Source organism: Anoplopoma fimbria, chromosome 24, assembly GCF_027596085.1.
Source record: "Anoplopoma fimbria isolate UVic2021 breed Golden Eagle Sablefish chromosome 24, Afim_UVic_2022, whole genome shotgun sequence".
NCBI lineage: Eukaryota > Metazoa > Chordata > Actinopteri > Perciformes > Anoplopomatidae > Anoplopoma > Anoplopoma fimbria.
In genome coordinates, this window is record NC_072472.1 from 5,378,732 (window position 1) to 5,402,213 (window position 23,482).

At 40.0% G+C, this 23,482-nt stretch overlaps 1 protein-coding gene across 1 annotated transcript in view; it reads right to left on the bottom strand.

The window, feature by feature from the left end:
• LOC129113709 (polypeptide N-acetylgalactosaminyltransferase 10-like) overlaps positions 1 to 22,881 on the bottom strand; it is a 59,771-nt gene extending 36,890 nt beyond the window's left edge. The window contains exons 1-4 of the mRNA XM_054626153.1: positions 22,723 to 22,881; positions 7,604 to 7,706; positions 3,878 to 4,016; positions 361 to 527 (exon numbers count right to left, since the gene is read on the bottom strand). Coding sequence (XP_054482128.1) covers positions 361 to 527; positions 3,878 to 4,016; positions 7,604 to 7,706; positions 22,723 to 22,881 — 568 coding nt within the window. The remainder of the gene's footprint in view (positions 1 to 360; positions 528 to 3,877; positions 4,017 to 7,603; positions 7,707 to 22,722) is intronic.
• Positions 22,882 to 23,482: the final 601 nt, after the last annotated feature.

The following is a 23,482-nucleotide window of genomic DNA, read 5'->3' on the forward strand; positions in this document are numbered from 1 at the left end:
AGACAAACTAGTGGATCATAGGTGAAGATTGAGAGGGATTATACTTGTATGAGTCAAAATATTGTTTTTTGAGGAAAATCATACTCATTCTGCCTTTCCAGTTTTTATCATTAAGGCAATTTCATAAAACATATCACAGTCATTCCATTGGAAATGAAGAGAGAACCTTAGAAAACCTATGTCATATGAATAAATTTGACCAAAAGCATGGCATCGAACAAACTATGCCATAACTTTTCAACATGCCATACCAGTAATTAAAATTTGAGTGACACACTCATCAAAAACAGTTTTTCTTGCACATAATTAGATGTGTTATCTGAGCAGATGTGTGTTCTGCTAAGTGTGTTTTCTCTCTACCTTTGTCGCTGAAGTCGTCGACCAGGATGATCTCGGCGATGAGCTGTGGAGGAGAGCGGTTGAGCACGCTGTGAACAGTCCTCAGCAGCGACGACCAGCCCTCGTTATGGAACGGGATGATGACGCTGGTGTTGGGCAGCTTCTCTCCATACAGCTTCTCTTTACAGCTGCAAAAATAAATACAGGAATATAACATTTAATACCAACAGGGTCGCCATTTTACATCTCTCTGTCCTTTTTTTTTGCCCATACACCTTATTGAAGGAAGGAAGAAAGCATCTCATTCACATCCCTCATCCATCTTTCTCCTGGTTACACACTCGCCTCCTCAGCAGGTCATTGAGATGACATATGGATTCAGCGCTCAAATCGATGTGATTAAGCAGTCAGGAAGTCAGCAGGTCAAAATGGAATCTTCTGTGAAACCACTATTCAAACCATTTTCTATCATGATATTACAGTGAAAATTGCATTTGCTCACTTCGAAGAGAGAGGAAAGGGAAAAAAAAAATCGGTTCTAAAGAGTTCATTGCATTTCATATACACATACAGATCAATTTTAGTTTTTTGTTCAAAATTGTCTCTGTGTGTTGCACAACATAATACAGAAAAATACCAATAATGAAAGTAAAAAAAACACAGATGATCATAATCTTGAAAAATGGTTGTTTTCAGTGAAGAGCTATGAACATCACTAGCAGTGAATGGTAAGGTGTAAAATCATCTGTCAAATACGAAATCTCTCAAAGCAAAATTATCTGTTAGCTGCTGTGAAAGAGGCAAAAAAAAGAATGCTTAGCAATGTATACAACCACATAAGACAACTGTATTATATACTGTTTTCTGATCTGAGGCCCTTTTGGCAACACAACCTAGCATGTGTCTTTAAAAACCATAACAAATCCCCATTCAAACATATTTTATAAGAGAAATTTCTGAACTGACATGGCTATGGATAGGATTTGGTGAGGTTAAACATAAAAAAAAAAAACTTGGTTATGGATCATGGTGTGTTTAAAATAATTACTGCGTCCTTCCTGTGGACTTTGAGACAGCATAACAATGTCACACTAGCTCAGTGCAGCAGCCTCTGCGGTGACATGTTCCTCCTGCATCAGAAACAGCTTTCATTTTATTATTTGCAGCACATAGAGCTGTTATCAGTCGAAGTAGCTGTTAACATGTGCACCAATGACATAATGTGCATGATAGTCACAGCAAGCAGCGTGACCCCTGTATAGGAGCTAATCACGGGAAGAGAGTTGTGGGCCCTCGCTGATGGAGAGAGAGAGAGAGAGAGTGTGTAGCGAACTGTGTCAGTCGATCAATGTCCGTGTTGAACATCAGCCTGCGTGTTATTTATTCAAATATGAACGCTGGGAGACAGGCAGGCGGAGTGATAGGCATGCAGTCGGCTGGTGACTCTTAACAAACCCTGTCAAATTCCCCAGGGGGTGTGTGTGTGTGTGTGTTTAAATGTGTGTGTGCGCTTCAATTAAATCTTGTCAGCGTGCAGAAATCGAATGTGTCAGTCGCAGGTCTGGGACTGACTGCCTCTGAGGCACGGACAACATGCCAATCACCAAAAGGGAGGGAGAGGCTGCCTATAAGGGAGACAAAGTGAGTGAAGTCAGGGGGAGCGGCGGATGGTCGGTGGGGGGAGCAGGTGGGTCCCTATGATTGGTGACAGGAGGGTGACAAGTGTCGGGTAGCCACGGGGGCTACATCAGTCCTTAACACCATTTACATGCTAATAATTCAATTACAACCACACCAAAGCAAGACTTTGGACTTTGATTATAGCTGTTGTCACGTAAACACTTGTAGATAATGGATGGAGGGAAGGACTTGACGTAGTTGAGACTTGATTTGACTTGAGACGTAACAGCAGAAACATTCAAGTCTTATGTTTTGGACTGCTGGAATCCAGGAACATTTATCCGGACTGAAGGGCTGTGCGATATGGCCAGAATTTCCTATCCCAATAGGTCATTTCATATCTCGACATTGATATATATCACAACATCATGAAACCTATTTTGGTATATTCTTGCGTGGAATAAGTATTTTCTCATTTTATTATTTTATGTAGAACTTAAGTGCAAAATATACATAATTAAATAAAAATCATTGAGTTGTTTTTTTTTCCAGATATACACTATGTTTACATATGCACATAAAAACAAAATAAGCAAATCAAGTAGATAGTTTGCTTTAATTGAGTATTATCAGATTTCCTGAGAAATTCAAGTTATATGTGCTTTTCATTATCAATTGAGACAACTAAATAGTTTTTAACAATATCTGGACATATGATAACGATTCATTTCCAAACAGGCTTTTTATTAGAATACACTTTGGATATTTACTCTTTTTATTAAATATACTTGGTCTCATTTAAAGACCAAGACTTGCATCTTGACTTGCTATGTGCTTATGAAGATTGGCCATGGACCCAAAAGAACTTCACTTGAGACTAGGCTTTCACTTGCTTCTTCTTGAAATGTCTTAAAACAGCTCTGTCTGCTGTATGTTCGAGTGTTCAAAATGAGCATTAGTGGATTTAATAGGAATTTAAGCCGCCTACAGTATTCTAAAACAAGGATTCACATTTTCTCATGCATCTACACCAGTCAGCTGACTGTGAACAAATGTGCCTGCCCCTGCAAAAAAACACAGAATACGTATGTGGTTGTTTGAGGTGTTGCATTTACCCCAGAGTACCTGTTAGCACAGACAAGTCAAGGTAAGAGATGTGTACGGTCAAGGAAGGCCCGCTTTTATAAGCAACAGTTTATAAAATGAATCAGTCCTTTTGGGAAAATTGGCAGCGATAAAGCTTTCAAAGCTGCTTTCTACATGAAAGAAGGGGAAGGGTCAAGAGTCAGATGATAGTCCGTCAAGCAGGCATAAGAAAAACTGTGATTTAAAGCCTTCTACAATGCAATTCTCGGATTGAATGGAAGCACGCAGGAGTTTGAATAGGCCCTGGTCTCTGAATTCTATTTTTTTCGGTCGATTTTTTCTCGACCGATACGATGAAAACGATTCAAGACATGGTCATTCCATTGGTGCTACTCCTAAAAATGTTCTTTATCTTGGCATTTCACAAGCAAGCCAATCCATTCAAATTCCATGCATTGTTGACTGTGCATAGCAAGTGTCTGAAATTGTTTAACAATAATCGGGAGGCAGACACAAACACACACAAAACAAAGTCATGTTTTCATGAATTTTGGGGACATTACATTGACTTACACTGATTTCCTGGAAACATACCCTAACCCTAACCATAACCGCTACTAGTTTAATCCCAACCCTTTCCTAACTTTAACCTAAACAAAACCTTACACTAACCTTAAACCAAGTCTTCTCCCATGTGGATGTGCATAATGTCCCCATAAGGAAGGCAAGTCCCCAAAATGTGACTGTGGAAAAATATGTAGGTCCCCACAAGACAGGTAAAACCCGCTAATACACACACACACACACACCAACACACACATACAGGACTTACTTTGCATGCCGAATATCAGGGACGGAGCGATTGAGGGAGATCCGGTTGCTGATGTAAATGTTGAAGCCATTCTCCCTGTAGGCCAGGTCGACCCGGTCAGTATCTGCCAGAGGAAACGGTTTCCCCTGTTCACCGTTACCTGAATCAAACACACACATACAGTAAAGGTCAGTGACTCTACAGTAACTCCTAGACTGTGCACGCATCTCATACATTTGGACTTTAACACTACGTAAGCAAGCTTATCTCTGTGTCTGCTCAATATTTAAATAGGTTGATTGTCAAGGGTGTGTTTACTTCACCAACTGTGGCCCCCAAGTGGCCAAAAATGTATAAGACTGGTTAAAGGTTTCTGGCTGAAGGAGAAATGATGTTGGTGCAGAAATGTAAGTGTCACTTAAGGATATTCTGTTATCCTTTATTTCATTCCTCTGTGACATAGAAAGATGACAGACAAATACAATATGCAACAAAGGTTGTATTGAGAGGTATGAATACAAATTTGACGTCATCAATTCTCAATTTAATAACTCATATTAAACATTAATATCTATTTCCCTTTTACAGGATATTTAAGCAAGCTGGACTTTCTAATTGTTTTGTCCTTTTATATAAACAGGAAGTCCCTTCTTTCAAAATAGAAATCTGGACAAACTAGCAACATTTACAAAATGTATCCAAGGCATCAAAGCATTCAAGCACAGATAATGTTATTTTGAGGCTGGAATTAACATTTTTTTTCATGATTGATAAATCTGCTGGTTATTTTCCTGATTAATCTATGAATCATCTGGTTTACAAATAGTCAGGGAATAGTAAAAAGAAAATATTTCCTAATCAAAAGTGGCTTGTTTTGTCTGACCAACAGTCCAAAACATATTTAATTTAATACCATAAAAGAGCAAGAAAATCTGCTAATATTCAGATTCAAGACACTGGAACCGGCTGGGGAAAAAATACTTCAATAAAATTCATTCCATTTTGTAATTCATGAATCAACCAATCGTTTCAGAGGTCAAGACTGGGGCAATCAATATATACCTATACAGGCACTGTATATAATTCAGCTTAGATGTAAGACATGTACACATAAGCATGTAACTAATCACTCCAACAACCCTTCTCCACACATAAATATTCAAGCTCATTTCAGGAGTGCATCAATTTACACTGTGCTGCATGTTTCATTAGCCACTCATCAATGCACTTCACACAAACACACAAAGACGCATGCATGGAGACTGATCTATAGTCAGAGGAGAGCATCAAATCAAAGTGAGCTGCCTTGTTTCATTAGGCAGAAATGATCTGTCTACATTCCAGAAGGTAATAACTGTGACAAATAACTCCATACTTTAATGGCTCATTTCAGAGATAAACTCTTCTACTTAACAGTGTTATTTTCCTTGGATAATAAACTCACATATGTAACTTATTTTGTGTTTTCTGATCCGCCTCAGGCAAATCTGTATTTTAAAACATTCTATAAGATTCCTTATGACTGATTTACATATTCTTGCAGTGCTTTTCTTCAAACTCAAATCCACAAGTGTTTTCACTTGCACCCTACGCTCTTGCCCTCTTAGCTGGCGGCATGTGAAGTGCTCCACACAGGTTTGGGTATTGACACATACACTGTCTCTCTTTATGTGTGTTTCCATCTCTTTCCAGGCAGTTATACCATTCAAACTCAGTCTCTCAATTTGCCTTTCTCCATTACTGCATGCTGAGATATTCAAACACAAGCTGTGTCCCACATTCATTCTACATATTTCTCTGCAGGTTCTGTGTCTGAAGGTAGAAGGCACACGGTTCGTTTAATGTCGTTGTCCAACAGGGTTGCACAACAAAATGCATTTTGTAGTCCCATTCTGCTATATACAATAAAATAGAAAAATACAAAAAAAACATTATCATATCTTGGAGGGAGGAGAGTTTTTTTTTATGGGTCTCACAGCCTGAGCAAATAAGCTGCTCTTAAGTCTGCTGGTACGGCAGCTGTTACTTCTGTGAGGCTTGCCCGTCAGCAGCAGGGTGAACAGGTTGTTGCTGGGATGGGTATTGTCTTTTAATAACTCCTTTAAACTCCTCGCAGGCACCTCTTGTCATCAATACCACTGATGCTTAGGATATGGGTACCAATGATGTTCTGTGCAGTTTTAATCACCCGCTGTAGAGCCCTCCTGTCCTGGCCCTTGAAAATCCCGTGCCACTTTATAATGTTTCCAGTCAGCCTTCTATTGCTCCTCTGTTAAATTTAACAAGAACTAACCTGGGCATTTTTCCTGAAGTTTTCTGAAGACCTTTTTTCACCACGATGGAGATGTGTGATGACCATATCAAGTTGTTTGTGATGCTGATTCCCAGAAACGTAAAAGTGTCCACTTGCTCCATCTCAGTTCCATTGAAGCAGACAGGAGTGGGTGTCTTCATTTCCTTTTTTCTGAAAATCTAAAGTCAGCTCCTTGGTCTTACTGATGTTTAACAACAGGTTGTTCTCTGAGCACCACTCTGCAAGATTATAGATTTCCGGTGAAGTCTCATCGTTGTTTGTAATCCGTCCGATGACCGTATTGTAATTTGAAAACACACAAAACAGTTCTCTTCAGGTGGGGGCCACCAGTCAGTGGTGTACAGTGTGAAAAGGAGGTGGCCGAGCACACAGCCCTGGGGAGCTCCAAAGTTCAACACTAGAGAGGAGGACGTGTGGTTTCCATTTCGAACTTTGAACACTTTCCTGCGACAGTCATATGTTGAAAAATTCCAGTGATGACATCAGTTAGATTTGCACATGTTCTTAGTACATAACCAGGGATGTTGTCACACCCAGCAGCTTTACTCGTGTTCACTCTCATCAGGGTTTTTCTCACATCTACTGTGGATACTGACAGTGGCCGGTCCTCTGGAGGCGGGGCCGACTAGACAGCTGACACATGTGCTCACCTCTCCATTTATCCATGCTTTCTGGTTGGGGAATTATTTAGTTGTCTTTATGATCACCACATCATCAACACATTTGCTGATATATGTTGTCAATATTTATGTATTTTCCTCAAGATAGTTGTCGTTCTCATGGTTGGCGTCATCCCTGAACCTGTGCCGTTCTGTACATTCAAAAAAGTCCTGTAGAGCAGGAGTTTAATGGTAGTGATGTAGGATCGGTACAATTAGTGCAAACAAAAATGAATCAATCTCTCTCTCTCTCTTGCATGCTCACACGCTAGCTGAGTATGCTGAATATGTGCATGCGTGGGAACTTAGACATCAAAGGTAGCCTATAAGCTGGCGGGCAGTTCTTGTGCGTACGATGAAATAGAATCCTTTCTGCACCACTGTTCTTAAGTACCTCCTAATAATATATATATATACAAGGCAATTAAATATATACAAGGCAATTAAATCTGTTACATTTGTAAAAAAATGACAAAGGTATGCTTCCCACTCAATGCCTTAGACTGAATCGATGCTTATTGTAGAAGATGAACTTTGTTTAATTAAGAACTCAGAACTGTACTCGCAGCATTGATTAACGCTACTTCTGAGAGAGAGAAATCCACTTGGAAGGAATTAAGAGCTGAATAGAAGAAAAATAAAACACTGAGGCGAAATAGAGTGCTGCAATCTGTGTGTGTAGTGTGTGTGTGGTCTCAATGATGAACCACAGCAGATGTTCTAAATGAGTATGCCCATACAATACAGCAGCATCAGCACAGAGTGAGGACCTACCTGAGCGAGCAGCATCTCTCCTCATTGCTTTGTAGTCGTGCCAGTCCGTCCGCCGCACACCATCCAGTCCCACTTGAGCGACTTTCCTCATCTGGTTCAACCCCTGCAAGAGTACATAGAGAAAATGAAAACCATTAAGATCTCCGTCATTTGAGCTGGTTGGTTTCTAAGAATATACGAACCACAACATTTAGCAGAAAAGCTTTCCACGCCATTATCTGGAAATGAAAGATGTTTCCTTGAAAACAGAGAAGTTTTTCTGTGAAACATGAACTGATTTCTCGCGGTGTTGGACAAGGAAGAAGAAAAGTGTTGTATTTGTCTTTGATAATGAACTGTTAAAAAATACGGGAAGTGGTGCTAAATATTACAAATGTGATGCATAAGAATCTATATAATCAAATCAGAAAATGAATTGGTGCCTGATTAAAAAGAAAATACAGATAAACAAACACTTGAACTTAGAAAACCACTTTATGTCTACTTCATTTTCCTCCTGTACTTTTTCTTTTTGACACCTAGAAAATGACGTTCAGTTTCGCTGCTGTGAGACATATGCACAAACATACACATGCACTATACACACCCTCATCAATTAAGCTACTATTCTCTACTCAGTATTTAAATTCAAAATGGTAATTTATGAAATTGTCTCTGGATTAGAAATTACTTTATGTGACTCTGAAGATATTATAGGATCACAGCACAATGATAAATCAATTAGCTCCATGGGAGGATGCAATTAGTAAACGTTCATAATACAAACGATGTGTCTGACTGCACAGAATACTATTAACCAGCCTGTAAGCTGATGCCGTAGCACAGGCAAACAAACCACTATGGGTGTAATGGGAGTGTGAGATCATAAGGGAAATGTATCTACAGCTGCTGCTTCCAGTCTGCTTGACATTTAGGAGTTATCCAAGTTGACAGATACTGTAGAAAACACAATTAACACTCTGTGTCTATTTGCCAAACTACATTCTTATTGTATACAGTGCATACTATATTCTAATCTTAACAGTATACAGTTATTTATACTATACAATAAGTCAACAAACCATTTTGAATGAAGAGGAAATTATAATATTAATATGTTATAGGACGTCAGACAAACTGCAACTTTGGAACGAACCAAATTCTTATATGAATATTTTATATTTTCATATCAGTTTTCTTAGATCTCTGGAGCTGACTAACCCACATCAGCATTTTTCTTGCAGCTGTGAGTTTGCCATATACCACATTTGTGCATTGCATTGTGGGAGGATAGTGTAATTTGGAAATTATCAAAAATAAAGCATTTTTTCTTATGCAAACATCATTTTGTCGCTTTAACAGCAAGAACACACTACATACTGCTCTAAAGACATGCCTAGATTTAGTATGCAGTATGGATTTTGGACAAAGCTATAGTCAAAACATTTGCTGGTTATCCCTAGAGGCTTCAATGGTTAATACACTAATCAATCAGAACTTACCATTTATGTATATTTGGCAGAAAAAAAACAAATCTATACATATTGATTAGTAAGTCAGTGTGCCGTTTATATATATGTATATATATATATATATATATATATATATATATATATATATATGTATATATATATATATTGAATCTCGAATAACAGTGTCCCCTTTTTTATTTATGATGACACATTTGACGACAGTGACAAAAAATACTTGTATACTTATGTATGTAAGCCTGATGAAAATGTAACTACATGAAATGCTCTTAGCTACAGCTGAGTTTGAGAGGCAGCGAGTGTTTTGACTGACAGTTTTGACTGACAAACTGGCTCGTACTTAATGCACCAGGCATTGGAAACACAGCGCATCAACACAACAGCCATTTAGCTTGAATTAATTGTGGAGAATCAGCATCTCGATTGTTCAGTGCCACCTCTTTTAAGAATAATTAGAAGCTAATTATTCTGATTGGTGGTGTTAGCGATGCTGTGAATTCTGATTGATTTGTATAAGTAGGTCATTGAACTGGAATTGCCACCACTCCCATTCTGCAAGAGGCAGACAGAGGCTTATTCAGGATTCAAGTCTGCAAGACAAACATCTCGCAGTAACTGACCTCATAGGTATCAACAAAAAAAATGGGAGTCTGACGTTTCTGTTTCACTTTAAGCGATTCTTCTGCCAGTATAATTGTCTCCCAATTTCATCCCTACCCCTCTTTTGGCTTCATATTTCCCCTTTCATAAGACCCGATGCACGGACCACATATGAACAGATTCATTCCTTAAGCATTTGCACGAGTGATTTAGGAGAAGTTGCCGGATTCATTAATTTCCTCCCATTTTTAATTTTCTCTGAGGTACGAACACAATTTACGAGTGGTCAAGACCTGTCCCAGGAGCAATTAGTCTGCTTTTATCCAAACGTATGTCTTTCACTAATGGATTGTATATTTCCAGGAGGCAAACCTCCAGGTCTGAAAAGGAAAGAAAATGCGAAAGTGCCTTAAACTTGCATTCTTTCAATTTGTCATGAGTGGGTAACTCCTCTGGTTGCAAAAAGAACTCGGATTGTATAAAAGTCTACGAGAAAATGACCCTATTTCTCACTTGATTTATTACCTCAGTAAACATTGTAAGCATGAGTTTATGTTCTCAATCGCTACTTTCGAGACCTTCTCAATACATGATGTTGTTTAGTAAATTATTGTCTCATTTTAGACCATAAGCAGCAATGTCTTAGGGCGAGGCTACCTTGTGTTTGTACAAAAATAAGGTCAGGTCAATTGCCAATGTCACTATTTTGGTCTCAAGGGATATAAATTACAAAATAACACCAAAAAGTGTTCCTAACAAACATACAGAAATAGGGCAGTGATTCGATTTTTCAAAAGATACAACAAGCAAGCCTTCCAGCAGGTCAAACCACCATTTCTCCTCTGTCTCACAGTGCTTCGACTGCTGCGACCTCACTAAACAAAACCCCCGGGGTTGCCTGACCCTTTCTGGTCCACTCCGACACTTAAAAAAAAAATCCAATTCAGCTGTCGAGGCAGGTGGGGTGGGATTTTAAATAAAGGAGTGAATCTACACTGCTGCGGGTCTGTATTGTGCAGTATCAACCACACCACCACCTCATGAAAGTTGGTGTAAATGGCATTAACATTTTACAAAAAGGAAGAAAAAAAAAGAATAGAGCAGTAAACAAAGTCATCGTTATTCTGCTCGTTGTGTTCCTTCCTCTGCCCACCTGCTGTGTGCTCTGCTGATACCTTCCTAATGGCCATCATCGAGGCTTCACGCTGTCACAAACACATTTCTGCTGTGGGTACTTTTCGACTCCATCAATATTCAAGGTGTAGCATGAACTAGCTAATAGGGCGTGACAGGAGCTACGCCAGAAACCAAGCAGCCCATGTTTTATCTCCATCAACCATTCGATCATTAATTACATAGCACTGTGTCAGATAAGGGACACGCTGCAATAGAAATTCATACTTTATCAAGCAAAACATTCAGGTTGAACACAGCGAGAGAGAGAATATGAAAGTGATCACTAATTAACTCTTTCATGCAGCCTCTTAATGGTCTGCTTAATGGTCTTCATTCAACGTTTGCTGCTTACAAAGCATCCGTCCCTGGGGTGGAATAAAAACATAATTTGTTCCAATATATATATATATATATATATTAATGGACTCTATTTTCAGATAAACACACTTCCAACTAGAAAGGTGCAGTCAGTAGAGTGCAGATCTACCGCCGCTGTATTGTGTGATTGATTGAATACAACCAACAATTAGTTAACGCCCGTCGAGACACTAATGACCTATAAGGTGTGTTAAAACACACTTCATTCAAATTCAAAAACAAGTCACGATGTATGCATGCAAACGGGTCAAAGACAAATCAAAATTCATCAAACTGTCTGCCCGCCTAGCAGCGGCTGAGTGAAGGCGATGTACTCAGCAGTGTGTACTATTAGTTCCTTTAGCTGTAAGCTAACAGGACAAACGCATAGTCCAAAACGGTAAAAGTGAGCAGACTGCTTTTCCTCCACTAGGGCACCACAACCTTGAGAAGTCACTGAGCATGAGCCATAACTGGCCACACACAATATTATGCAGTCTGCTTCAGTAGAATGTAAGATTAGCCTTGGACAGACACAGAGGTCCACACTCATGGATGCACCCACGCAGACACGCAATCGATCACATGATCATCCTGGAGGAGAAGAAAATGTTGAACACAGCAGTTGACCATGAAGTTGTTGTTTTTTTTTACAGGTAACAATTGTAAACCTGTTAGAACAAAAAGTGCTGTAAAAAAATAGTTGGTACAGTAACAAGGAAACTGGATTCACAAAAGTCATTCAGTCTATAATTCAGTCATTCAACAGTAATTTCTTACTCATATTTTGGGTTATCAGCACCTTAGCTCCAGACAGCTAATACAGTGGCTACAGTGACAGCTGTTGGCTTAGAAATGAGAAGCCTGCTTGAGTTCATTTCAGTATCAAATGACAAATGAAAGACCCATCGTGTCAAAACTTACAAAGAATTTTGAGTGGTAAATCCAGTAAAACTACATATGTGTCATTCTAGAATGGAAAGCGAACTAGTGTGGGCGGGGCTAAGCAGTCATTCAGCTGCAGTTGTTTAGGGTTATGAAAGATGATTCGCCGCTCTTTTCTACTCATCTTTATTTTATCCTTTATGGTCCTACATTACTTCTTATTCTTGACATATCCACCTTCTGAAAATGCCTTACACGTCGCACCTGACCAGACTTGAAAAGGTCTTCAACACCTAAAAAAACCAATGAAAAGCGCACCACCATGAATGGAAATGCCACGCTAACCTCTGAGGCATCACCTTTTCTGCAAAGGGTTACCTCATTGTGATTTTGTGGCAGTGACTTTATTCTTCAGTGGATGTACAGTATTATGGCACCAGGGAGAACTTTTACTCCTGAGATATAAATGACAGCAAAATCAGATGAAAATGCCAGGGACGTCTCACCTGAACCTCGTGAAGGTTATATTAAAGCATTGTGGAAAACTTTGCAGAGAAAAAGAATGTGGGGTTTTGAGCACATGTGTTGGTTGCCGTCCAGCTTCTAATTGCTTTGCATTTTCTCTGTTTGAAAACCCCCTGGTACGTCTTTTCTGAATAACTCCCATAGGGTTATTGTTTGTATTGCTCTCGTTTCATATCGCTATGTTTTTCATGCTGTTTTGCTGGAATACTGCCACGAGAAGCATTCCTAAGAGTAGAACTGAAGTGCCAAGTCAACACTTTACAATGCATATTTAAGACAAGAATGTTTTTTTTAACATAAATTTCCATAAAATCACAAAACTGAACAAATATTTATCTTCATTTGTTGGTGTTTACAGTATACGCTACTGTTGGTTCTATCTCCAGATAACTGTCTTGTAATTGTGATATTTGCTTTTCTGACAGCTGCTTAATTTTACACAAAGTTTCTTGTCAACATGGCTTTAATAACGCCTGAGATGGGTTCATGCTAAATATATATGTAATATATGTATTTTTCATTCACACTAATGGGATGGCAAAGTTGGATTGTTGGAGTGTAAAACTTGACACTTTCTTATAGATTTATATTAAATTGGTCATTAAGTCATTAATTATGCCCACGCAGGGGATTGTAATAACATTGGTGATCCTGTGAGTTTTTTTTGATCTAGCGCCACCAACAGGTCAAAATATCCACTGGATCACTTATTTTCATGGCAAATTATAGCTTTAATTATAACTAATTATGATTCCATGTGAATTTGAAAATCAGTTTTAAGGCAGTTGTACATAACATGCCTTAAAATGTGAAAATCGGAATACCACGACACAGATGACCTTTTAATTCTTATGACACCCTGACCATCTTACTTGAACCACAAATCCGGGCATCATCTGTATTTGCTCAAAGACTTTTGCTCAACAATTAAAAAAGAAAACAGCAATATTTGTTTAGTTTATTTTAAATGATAGCAGCTGATGGCCCAAAATTATATCAGCCTCAGAGTTGTTGCACTTTCGTTATTACGAGCAGACACTTTTGAACAGACAACACTTTGCTTTTTTTCTGCCGCTTCAAGGTCTGTTGTGCTGAACAAAGACGAGGCGTAAACAAGGAGAGATTGAGGACTACTATTGGACTTCCTTTGTTTGGCATAGAGGAAAGGCTGGTATTACCAGCAGAGCGGTAAGTCTGATAAGAACAGAGCTGCCCATTCATTCTCTGAGGAGGATGAATCTGACCACCTTGGGTCAATAATTCTCTTTTTTTGTTTCCTCTCCCCGTGTTCAGAGCCGACAGAAGCTCGGAGTGAGAGAAGGAAGCTTTTCTGTTCTTTTTTTTCCTCCTCTGCCTGTTCTGTCAGATCACAAACAGATCCACCTCGAACCCCAGAGAGACAATTACCTGTCTTTCCTATTCCACTTCACCCTCTGCTCACCCTCCTCCACCTACAGCCACTTCACAGGCAAGTCAAGCTGTGCGGGAGGCTCACAAATCCCCGGTTACCTCTTCTAAGAACATGAAACTTCTGCATGCACTAACTGACCTACTCCTGCTTCAGTTCAGTGAGAGGCCAGGCGAGAGGGAGATGAATAAGTCCTCTCACAAGTCATAACACTGGGTAAAAAAAGCATTATTATCATCCCACTTGAGTTGCGAGAGACACCATTAAAATGTAGACAAGGTGTTTGTGTTTTGAAACACTCAGCCCTGTTTTGATTCACATGCACATGTCTAGAGGTGTCCACAGCCAGTGCTGTCTGAGCGAGACAGTAGTTGGAGGCACAGGACCTTCAGGCGGAGGCTCCTGCAGAGAGACACTCCAACCCCCCTCAAAGAGAAGGCCACAGCACAGTCCGTTGTCTCCCGAAAGGAGTCATTATCCAGAGTCCCGCTGAGAGGTAGATAGCAGAAAGAAGACCAGAGAGATGCCAGGACTCACGGAGCCCTTCGCCTCCCCCGCTGTCTCTGCTCAGATATTGATGGATTTTGATGTGTGAACACTTGTCTTACAAAATGCTTAGATCACCTGCACGGCAAAATGTAGGCTCTCGCTCCTGAATCACAGTTAATATCAAGTAAAGGATAAAAAAAAGGACACAAAAACATGGGATTCTGCAGACGGGCTTGTTCTCACAAAGTGCACCAGCAGATGCCAAAAAAGCTTTTGAAAAGGTGCTGCACTTTGTGTTTTTTTTTTTTTTTTTTTTTTTTTTTTTAGAGCTGTGTCTAAAGAGAAAAGTTAAATTTTCCTGAAAATGTCACATCAGGCATCCTTTTCCCAGCCCATCAGTCTTTCTTTTGGTTGTTGAGGGTTTTAGTTTTTTACAAAAATTACAAACAAGGACAAAGAGGAATTGATAGTTAATTGATTAGTAAAATGTGAATGTTTTAAATGACCTTAGCTACATTTTCTATTCAAACGCTACATTCTGCTTGATATTTGTTAACAAAAATACATTTGTAGTGGGTGACTGGGAAATTGTTGTACAGCCCTAGCTACTTTAAGATATTTCTTTTGAGTCAAAAGTCAGTTTCCTCTGTTTTTATTGTGAAAGGTAAGAATGTTTGGAGTGGATCTGGTATGTGCTGCCTTTGTACGCTTTTCAAGTGTCCATTCCACACAACATAATTGGTTGATGCCTTTAGTAATGGAAAAAAATGTGTTGAACCTTTGCCACATTAGATTCATGTTCTGGATGAAAAAAATGTTGACAAACAAGTAGATCAAAAAAATATATATTGTTGTGCAGACAAAGAAACCTCCCCGGCGTGTAAAGGTCTCAATACATGAATAATTTGTACAATTTGTACAACTGCCTTGAGGGAAACAAAATGATTTAGTCATGGATGGAAATAAAGACAACAAGTAAAACGAAAAAAATATGGTGATGAGAGAAAACCAGGCGGCCAGGTTCCAACATCCTGTGGAAACCATTAAACCAGAAGAATGGAGGCTCTGCAGCACTCAGCTTCTGTTTCCAGATTGCAGCCTTGTAACTACATATGTGTGTGTACATACACACATAGTAAACAAACGAGAAGAGAGAACACACTAAGAGAACAGATACACAAAGAAAGGACCAGAGGGTGAACTGTACCACTGTACACAAACACCTCCAGCTAAAAGCAGCCCTGCTATCAGCCGACTACAGAGGGTCTCCCAAACAGCTTAAAGGATTTTAATAACAACTGTTGGCGAATACAGCTGGGAAACATGCAGATATTTGAATTTAAGTTTTTAAGTACACAGAATAAGGCTGACCTGGCTGATCAGACTAAATGCTGCAGGATATTTTTGGTCCCAAACGTACTTGGAGAGTCGGAGAGGAGCTTAAGTTGTGAAATGTAAACGTTAGCCTGCCAATGTTTTATTGTTTCATTAACAATTTGTTGGGTAAATTGCTTATGTGAACAGTTTTCATTGGGACTATTTTCTACTTGTGTATTCAGAGAAGGGTTCTTGCATATTGCAACCGGATATAAAAAATAATAATTAATATGTTCTAATTCTGATACACATTTACACACATTGTATAAATAATCCAGTGACTCTTAAATCATGTTATATATATATACAAACTTTTTTTTCCTATAGATACTGCGATGATATTGTTATTATGAGTTATTTTGGGATGTTGTCTTTGGTTTTTAGGTCATTTTCCAAAACCATAAAAGGGGGAAACACAAAATTCAAATTCCCTCAATTGTACTGAGATGACTGCAGATGTTTCACTGATGCATATCTAAAAACCTTAGCACATGAAATGAAAACAGCTGTGTGTTACACTGCTAAGTTCCGAAATATACATATTTTAATTTTAATTTGAGTAAACAGGCCAATAGGGAGGGGGGGGGGAGCATTTTAAAAACCCTTGCACAGGATTTTTGACTTCCAAACAAAGGAACACACAGTGAGCTTTAAGCATGCTGCGATGGACCCGCTGTGGCCTTCAGTGTTAATTTACAGCTGTGTTGGTTCTGCCTCCACTGGCTCCAGTCCAAACACATCTCAGCTGTTCAAATAAGCTTCCTATTATCATGTCTGAGGGAGACGAAGGCAGGGGAATAACAGCACAGAAATACAGAACGGTGGCCATTAAGAGCTGAGCCGTGGTGCTGCCAGATCCTGAGCAGCTTCTTGTCACGTTTCTAGCCGGAGGCGAAGACAAGGAGGCAGTTTAGCGAATGGTTGAGAACTCTGAAATTAAGCTTCTACCAATGTTTTTAGTGAAAAAAATACGAAGTTTATATTTGTTCACATCCTAGTGGATTTATATCAAGACAACTGTTGCTACATGTCTAAAAGAGAGATGGTGGGGTCTAAAAAGCGTGTGGTTCATATAATAAGCGTCCTATTTTGTGGTTTCTTTATGAAGACTTGGTGCTTGACCTCACATTAAGCAGTGGTGCCATGCTCTTTTTTAAAAATTAAACAGGCCCTATTATGCTATTTTCCGGGTGCATATTTTTATCTCAAGTGACAGTTACAACATGTTTACATGCGTTAATGCTCATAATCCTCCTTGTTTTTTTCATCCTGTCCTGCAGCACCTCTTCTCACCCTCTCTCTGAAATGCTCCGTTGTAGCTCTTGCTCCTCCCTCCAGAAAGCAAAGTCTGCCCTGATTGGTCAGCTAGCCCGCTCTGATGTGATTGGTCAACGTTTCACATTTCAAAAAACTCTTCCTTCAGAACTTCAGCTCCATCTCTCTCTTTTGTTGTTTGAGGGCCAAACTAGCCGGAAGGAGTTTTACGTCACTTCCGTAACATTGTGACCTCATAAAGTTACAGAAGTGAAGGAGAGAATTCAATGGAGCCGTTTCAGGAGCTCAGGAGCTTCTGAGGGGGAGGGTAACTACTTTTAGAGGTGGACTTCAGGTTTTACACTCTACGGACCTTTTACATGTACAAAAATATATATAACACACTAAAGAAGAGGGAAGAAGTGGAAAAGCGTAATAGGGCCACTTTAAAGATAAATTAGCGGTCCGGATACACAACAGAATCTGCAGTGTGGTGTTGCCATTTGAGGCACAGCCCTGCTGTGGTGATGAAGGCCACCACAAACTGTTTCTCTCCATCAGCATCATGTTTTCAGAGCTACAAATGAAGCTGCAAGACAGGCAGTGGCAGAGGCAGCATTTCACTCCTCGCTCTCTGTGTCTGTGTGAATGTCTCTCTGTCAGCAGAATTCAAACAGATGAGTAACTTGTCTCTGCTTGTTGCTTGCAGGCTGGGCTCCGTTCAACACGGGGTTACTAAAGGACAGATGTGACTCATCTAACCCTCCTCTGTACTGTAGAACTCCCGATGTAAAGCAAACGTACTCTGCTCTGCTGTGTGGTGCTGAGCCGGAGAGGCACCCTCCCTCTACTACAGGGATCAATACTCAGTATGGTTAAGAGGCACGGATATATTGCTTTAACACGCAGAGCTGTCAGTTTGCTGCTGAAAGGCATTCAGCCACACTGCTGTTTGGCAAATTACCCCAAGACCAAATACATTTTAAATAACAGAAACCAGCTTGTTGCTCCGTCACTTTTTTGCTCGTTTCACAGCACAATTTGGAAAAAGTCAAACATTTACAATCTAATAATAAAATGGAAACTCAACTCGGGAACAGAGTACATAGAGTGCTGCTTCTTGGCTCTGTTTGGACCAAAACATTCATCCATTTCACGCTTCTGGCAACAACTTAGTCGCCGACAGTTGGTGTTCAACATGCTCTACAATGAGTGCTTTTCATTGGGGCTAATTATTCTTCGCCTCCCATCCTCGCTCCTCGGCCCTCCAGCCCGACCGGCAAATCAATTGAGGTCCACTATCATCGTGGATGCCTAGGATCTCACGGGAGATGAGGAAACGAGGAGGGAGGAGACTTCAGACAGCTACACCCCTTCAAAGTGAATCTGTTTGGTGATTGGTGTGATCTGATTGGACAGCAAAAGGAATACTGCCGACTCTTCCAAAACAGTGAATAGATCTATAATCACTGCTGGAACGGCAGTCAGTACTTAATTATTTATACACAACTTAGGTCAGTAGAGATGCTGTGGATCATGATTTATTGCTGTCTCCTCAAAATGATGCTTTACTGAGCGGGGATGTGTCGTTTAGTTAAGACCAGAGGGAGACACAAGAATGAGGAAGCCACATAAGGAAAGAACCCATTTTCAATGTGCAGAGAAAAACAGCAGCAGGATACTGGCCTGTTAGCTTCCTAACATAACCCTGGTGGTAACAAGCCACACAGATAGTTTGCTTTTATTTGCCCAGTTTGAGATATCTGTGAGGTTAATGTTTCTACCCAATAACTATTTAGGTGTTTTTATTCCCTCAAATATTGAAAAATGAATCAGTGACCATTGGAAACCCTCTTGTGTCCCTTTTACTCCAGGTAATCCAGAGAACACATTTTTGCAGCCAGTAGTTCCAATGAAAACTGGTCACAGCGAGTTTCCACTGCACTTTCAATCTCCACATAGTAGCTTCGTGTCAGGCAGTCACACTCTCTCTTTTCAACCTCAACTGCTGCTGATACAGAGCCCTGAAATGAATACTCCACCAAAACATTTTTCTTTTCATTACCACTGGTATACACTCTGTGAGTCTGTGTGTGTGTGTGTGTGTGTGTGTGTGTGTGTGTGTGTGTGTGTGTGTGTGTGTGTGTGTGTGTGTGTGTGTGTGTGTGTGTGTGTGTGTGTGTGAGAGAGAGTCATCATGGCAAACTGTAGTCCTGTAGACACCTAGTCTAGCAGGAACTACCACAGAATCACAGTTTTGAATGCTTTGCCAGGTGTTTACATTTCTGCAATCATAACCATGCAAGGTGCAGTCACGAAACTTTACAGGTGTGTAATCGTGTCACTGCTGGGATCCCATTGTAACATGGTCTCTAGTTCTATACCACTGTAGGCTTTAAAAGTGGCTCTGTAAAGTCTTAATCTTGCTCCTTTGCAGAGGTCAGCATCTGCTGTCAACCAATTGTTGCTTCCTTGACACATTTCAATATCATTTTTTGACCGAGCTTCAGAGCTATGAGGAGATGATGCAGTCAGTGATGATGGATCAACTATGAGTTTCTGAACACACACAGCCCATGTGTCATGGTCAAAGTGGATTAGGCTCCAGGAGTGGTGTGACTTGGTGTTGCCGTGGGGATCCATTGTACCTGCTGTGAATCCAAGCCGACTACTGCTGTAATTTTCCTTGAAGGAGCAAGAAAGGATCACGAACTGCAAAAATCCTCAAACCGGAATGCTCCAGGGCAAACGGGAGAAAAATAGCTGTAAAAATAAACAAGTACTCAGCGGAAGAAAAAGCTTCTTCTCCTCCTCTCTGGTTAAATAAAGCACTAAAAAAACAATATGTTTGAATGTAGTTAATTTATATATTCTATTTTATCTAATACATCAGCAGGGGGGGTTGTGTATGAATGAGATTGAAGCTCATTGTATTTATATCTAATCCGCTCTGCTCTTATTCTGACGGGTTAAGCACTGTGTCGTCTACAAGTGAAGCAGACATGCACCAACAAAGGGGAAGGAAATATCCGCTACAGATGTCTCTAACAAGACGTATGTGGGAAAAGGCTGAATGGGATAAGGGTATTGATTTTTATCTACTTCAGTGAAGCCATACCAGCCCACAGGGAGCACTCAAACACGGAACACAAACACACATTTTGTTCCTTCTTTATCCCTCATTTGTCCTTTGTTCCATTTGTCTTTGGCAATTAAGTTTGCCCCCCCCAAAAAAAATAGAAAAGAAGATGAATGCTTGCAGCCAGTTTCCAGCAGTGTAAAAGAGGTTATGTGTTATATTAAAAGCTAAATTAAGACGCCGACTGATGTGAGTCTGGCAGCCTATAGTGTTTCACTGCTTCTCACACAATGCCTGCTAGAAGAGCCATCCATACCCACACAACACTAAAATAATGAGGTATTAATGTCAGTTTTTCACACAACTCCAATATGTATTTGCACTAAAAACTACAAAAGTCTCTGTGAATAGCAAAAATCAGCATCAGACCAATTATATCAGGTGTGGTGATGTTTTCCTCACCAGCCTTCTGCACAGCTACGATAATGAGGGAGAAGCGTAGCAACACTAAAGGCAATGCAACCCTGAGTGACAACACTGATTTTAAACCAATTATTAAACAAGTATTATTTAATTTTTTTGGTGTATATATATTTTTTAAGATCTGATGCCATTAGTGTCACAAATCAGCGCTATAAATAAAACTTAAAAAACAAGCTTTTATTCAAAGCCCCTTACAGTGTGCCCCTCTAATTCGCCCATTAGCTCACACGCTCGTTCAAGGGTGATAGTGAGCCGCTCTGTAAGGCGCTGCCATCTGCCATTAGTAGCAATGCGAGGACACTTCAAACATGTGGAGAAGAGGAGCCGTGGAATCGGTCAGCAAACACCGGCAATAATGTACCTCCAACCGACTAACTTCTCCATCTGCCTTCTCCTCATCTGTAGACTTTGTTGGTTTATTACAACTTTGGCAAAATGCAACTTCAAATACCGACAATGTGTTTGGCAACCTACCATGATGATGATCCTAATCTATCCAAAACCATTATATGTCTAAAACCACTGACAAAAAACAAACTGAACCACTCACTACGGTTACTACAGGTTCCAATTTTTCACTTTCTTTTTTAGTCCACAACTGAACAGCCTTGGGAGTTTAAAAGTGCCATTTAAACACAATGAATATAAATATGATCTCCCTCTCTCAGAGTATTTAGCCTGAAACACTGTTTGAATGCAACTCCGAAATTAAGATATAAAATATGATTAGTCTTTATGTCTTTGAAATCAGGAGGGATATTAAACACAATCTATGTTAAATGTTCTCTCAGGATGATATCAAATGTAATTTGTTCCACATCACAAAGCACCTGAGAATTCTAGTTTAACAGCATTACATTAAGTCTTTACAATATACACCGCACTCTACCACAAAGGCATGCTTAGGGATAAATGACTCTCATTCTGGAAAGTTTAATAAAAATCAATTGAGATGGTAACAAAAAACGATGGTATTTCTGATTTAACACAGCAACAGTGAGGGATGTTTCTACTAACCCTATTCAAAAGAAAAAAACAAACTTCTTACATCCAAATTGAGTCATGAATCATAATTATGTTACTGTTTCTCGTATTTCTTGATATTCCATTAATCCTTACATTAATCAATAGTGAGAATAGCAAGTAGCAAGCTTAGTTGTCCCCCACGGCAAGAGCTAAGGACCAGACGTTAAAGGGCAGCCAAATCAATTAAAACATGATCACTTAATGAAACCATCTACAGTTGCTTCTCGTAAAGGAAAATCAGAAATGCCATCTCTAAATGCGAACATACATCAATCACCCTGTTTGGAGCAAAGATCAATAATACCAAGCACCAAACATCCCTCACAGCACAAGTGACTGAGCGCCTAAAAACTCGTGCCAATTCTATGGCAAGGGTCTGCTGGAAATCTGAAAATGACTTCTTTCATTTCAGTTCAGAATTGCACCATAAGCTCAATAAACCAATGCAACCTTAAGCTATGTGGACTGATTGGATATTCTCTATGTTTTATGACCTGCAGTTTTGCTGAAAAAAAACAAAAACAAACGCTGAAGCACCTTTTGCCAATTCACACAAAGTCTTGGAGCTCTCCATGGTGCTGAACCTAAGCAGCACCTGAGGAGCCTGAGCGCTCTCCATGGTGCTGAACCTAAGCAGCGCTCTCCATGGTGCTGAACCTAAGCAGCGCTCTCCATGGTGCTGAACCTAAGCAGCGCTCTCCATGGTCCATGCTCTCCATGGTCCTGAACCTAAGAAGCGCTCTCCATGGTGCTGAAGCTGAGCATCGCTCTCCATGGTCCTGACTCTGCACCATAAACTCCACCTCACAGGCATCAGTGAGTTCTTTGTTTCAGTTTGTCCACTCCCTAAGCAGAGTTCTGTCAATTTAGTAGAAAAAGAGGAGATAATGTAAAGACTAATACTGCGCACTTGTGTTTTTGTTTTTTTCTCAAGACTCCCCAGTTTGAGAGAAGCAGTACATAAGAAGTATTCTAACCGAAATCCTCTAACCTGGATCCGGAGGATGCCGCCCGGACCGTCCACCGTGCTGGGCGAGTTGTCGAAGACTCTGTCCCTGTAGAGAGACCACAGCCCGACGTTGGGGAGGAAAAGCAGAGCCGCTATGAGCAGCCCGGCGACCTGCAGCAGCCGCTTCTCCTTCCGCCTCATCTCAGCCGGGAGAGAGAAAAGCGTGTGTGAAGCAGCAGCGGAGGCAAAACAAGCGAGTCCCGCTCCCTCGGCTCTCTAAGCAGAGACAACTTTCACTCTGACTGACTAAGAGGGGACGGATGCTTTTCAAGCTGCTTGAAAAACACCCAATGGACGCAATGTCCTGGTATGACTTTCACAATAAAACCCCCCAAGTTGATTTTTGATGTTTGAGTTCAAAAGACTCGTTATGTTCTCTGTGAAAACAGGAGCTGTGGTAAATGCAAAATACCAGCAAATGTGAGTTTGCAGGTAACAGTTTCACAATAAAAAAAATGCATCACCAATTCCGACATTGCTCATGAAATTTCATACATATATGAACATAAAATACCCCCAACAGTTTTGGTTCTTTGCATTCACAATGACAGAATACAGTTACACATTATTAAATCAAATTAATTTCAGTAATTCAGTATTCAACTGCCTGTATACAAAGCAAATAATCTTGGTAATCTTCATAGTGATAAAAAGCAGGCAAGATAGGTCAAACCTAGAAACAGTTGCCACTCAATATCAGATGAAAGAGGCAAAAAAACATATGGATATTGACATTGTGCAC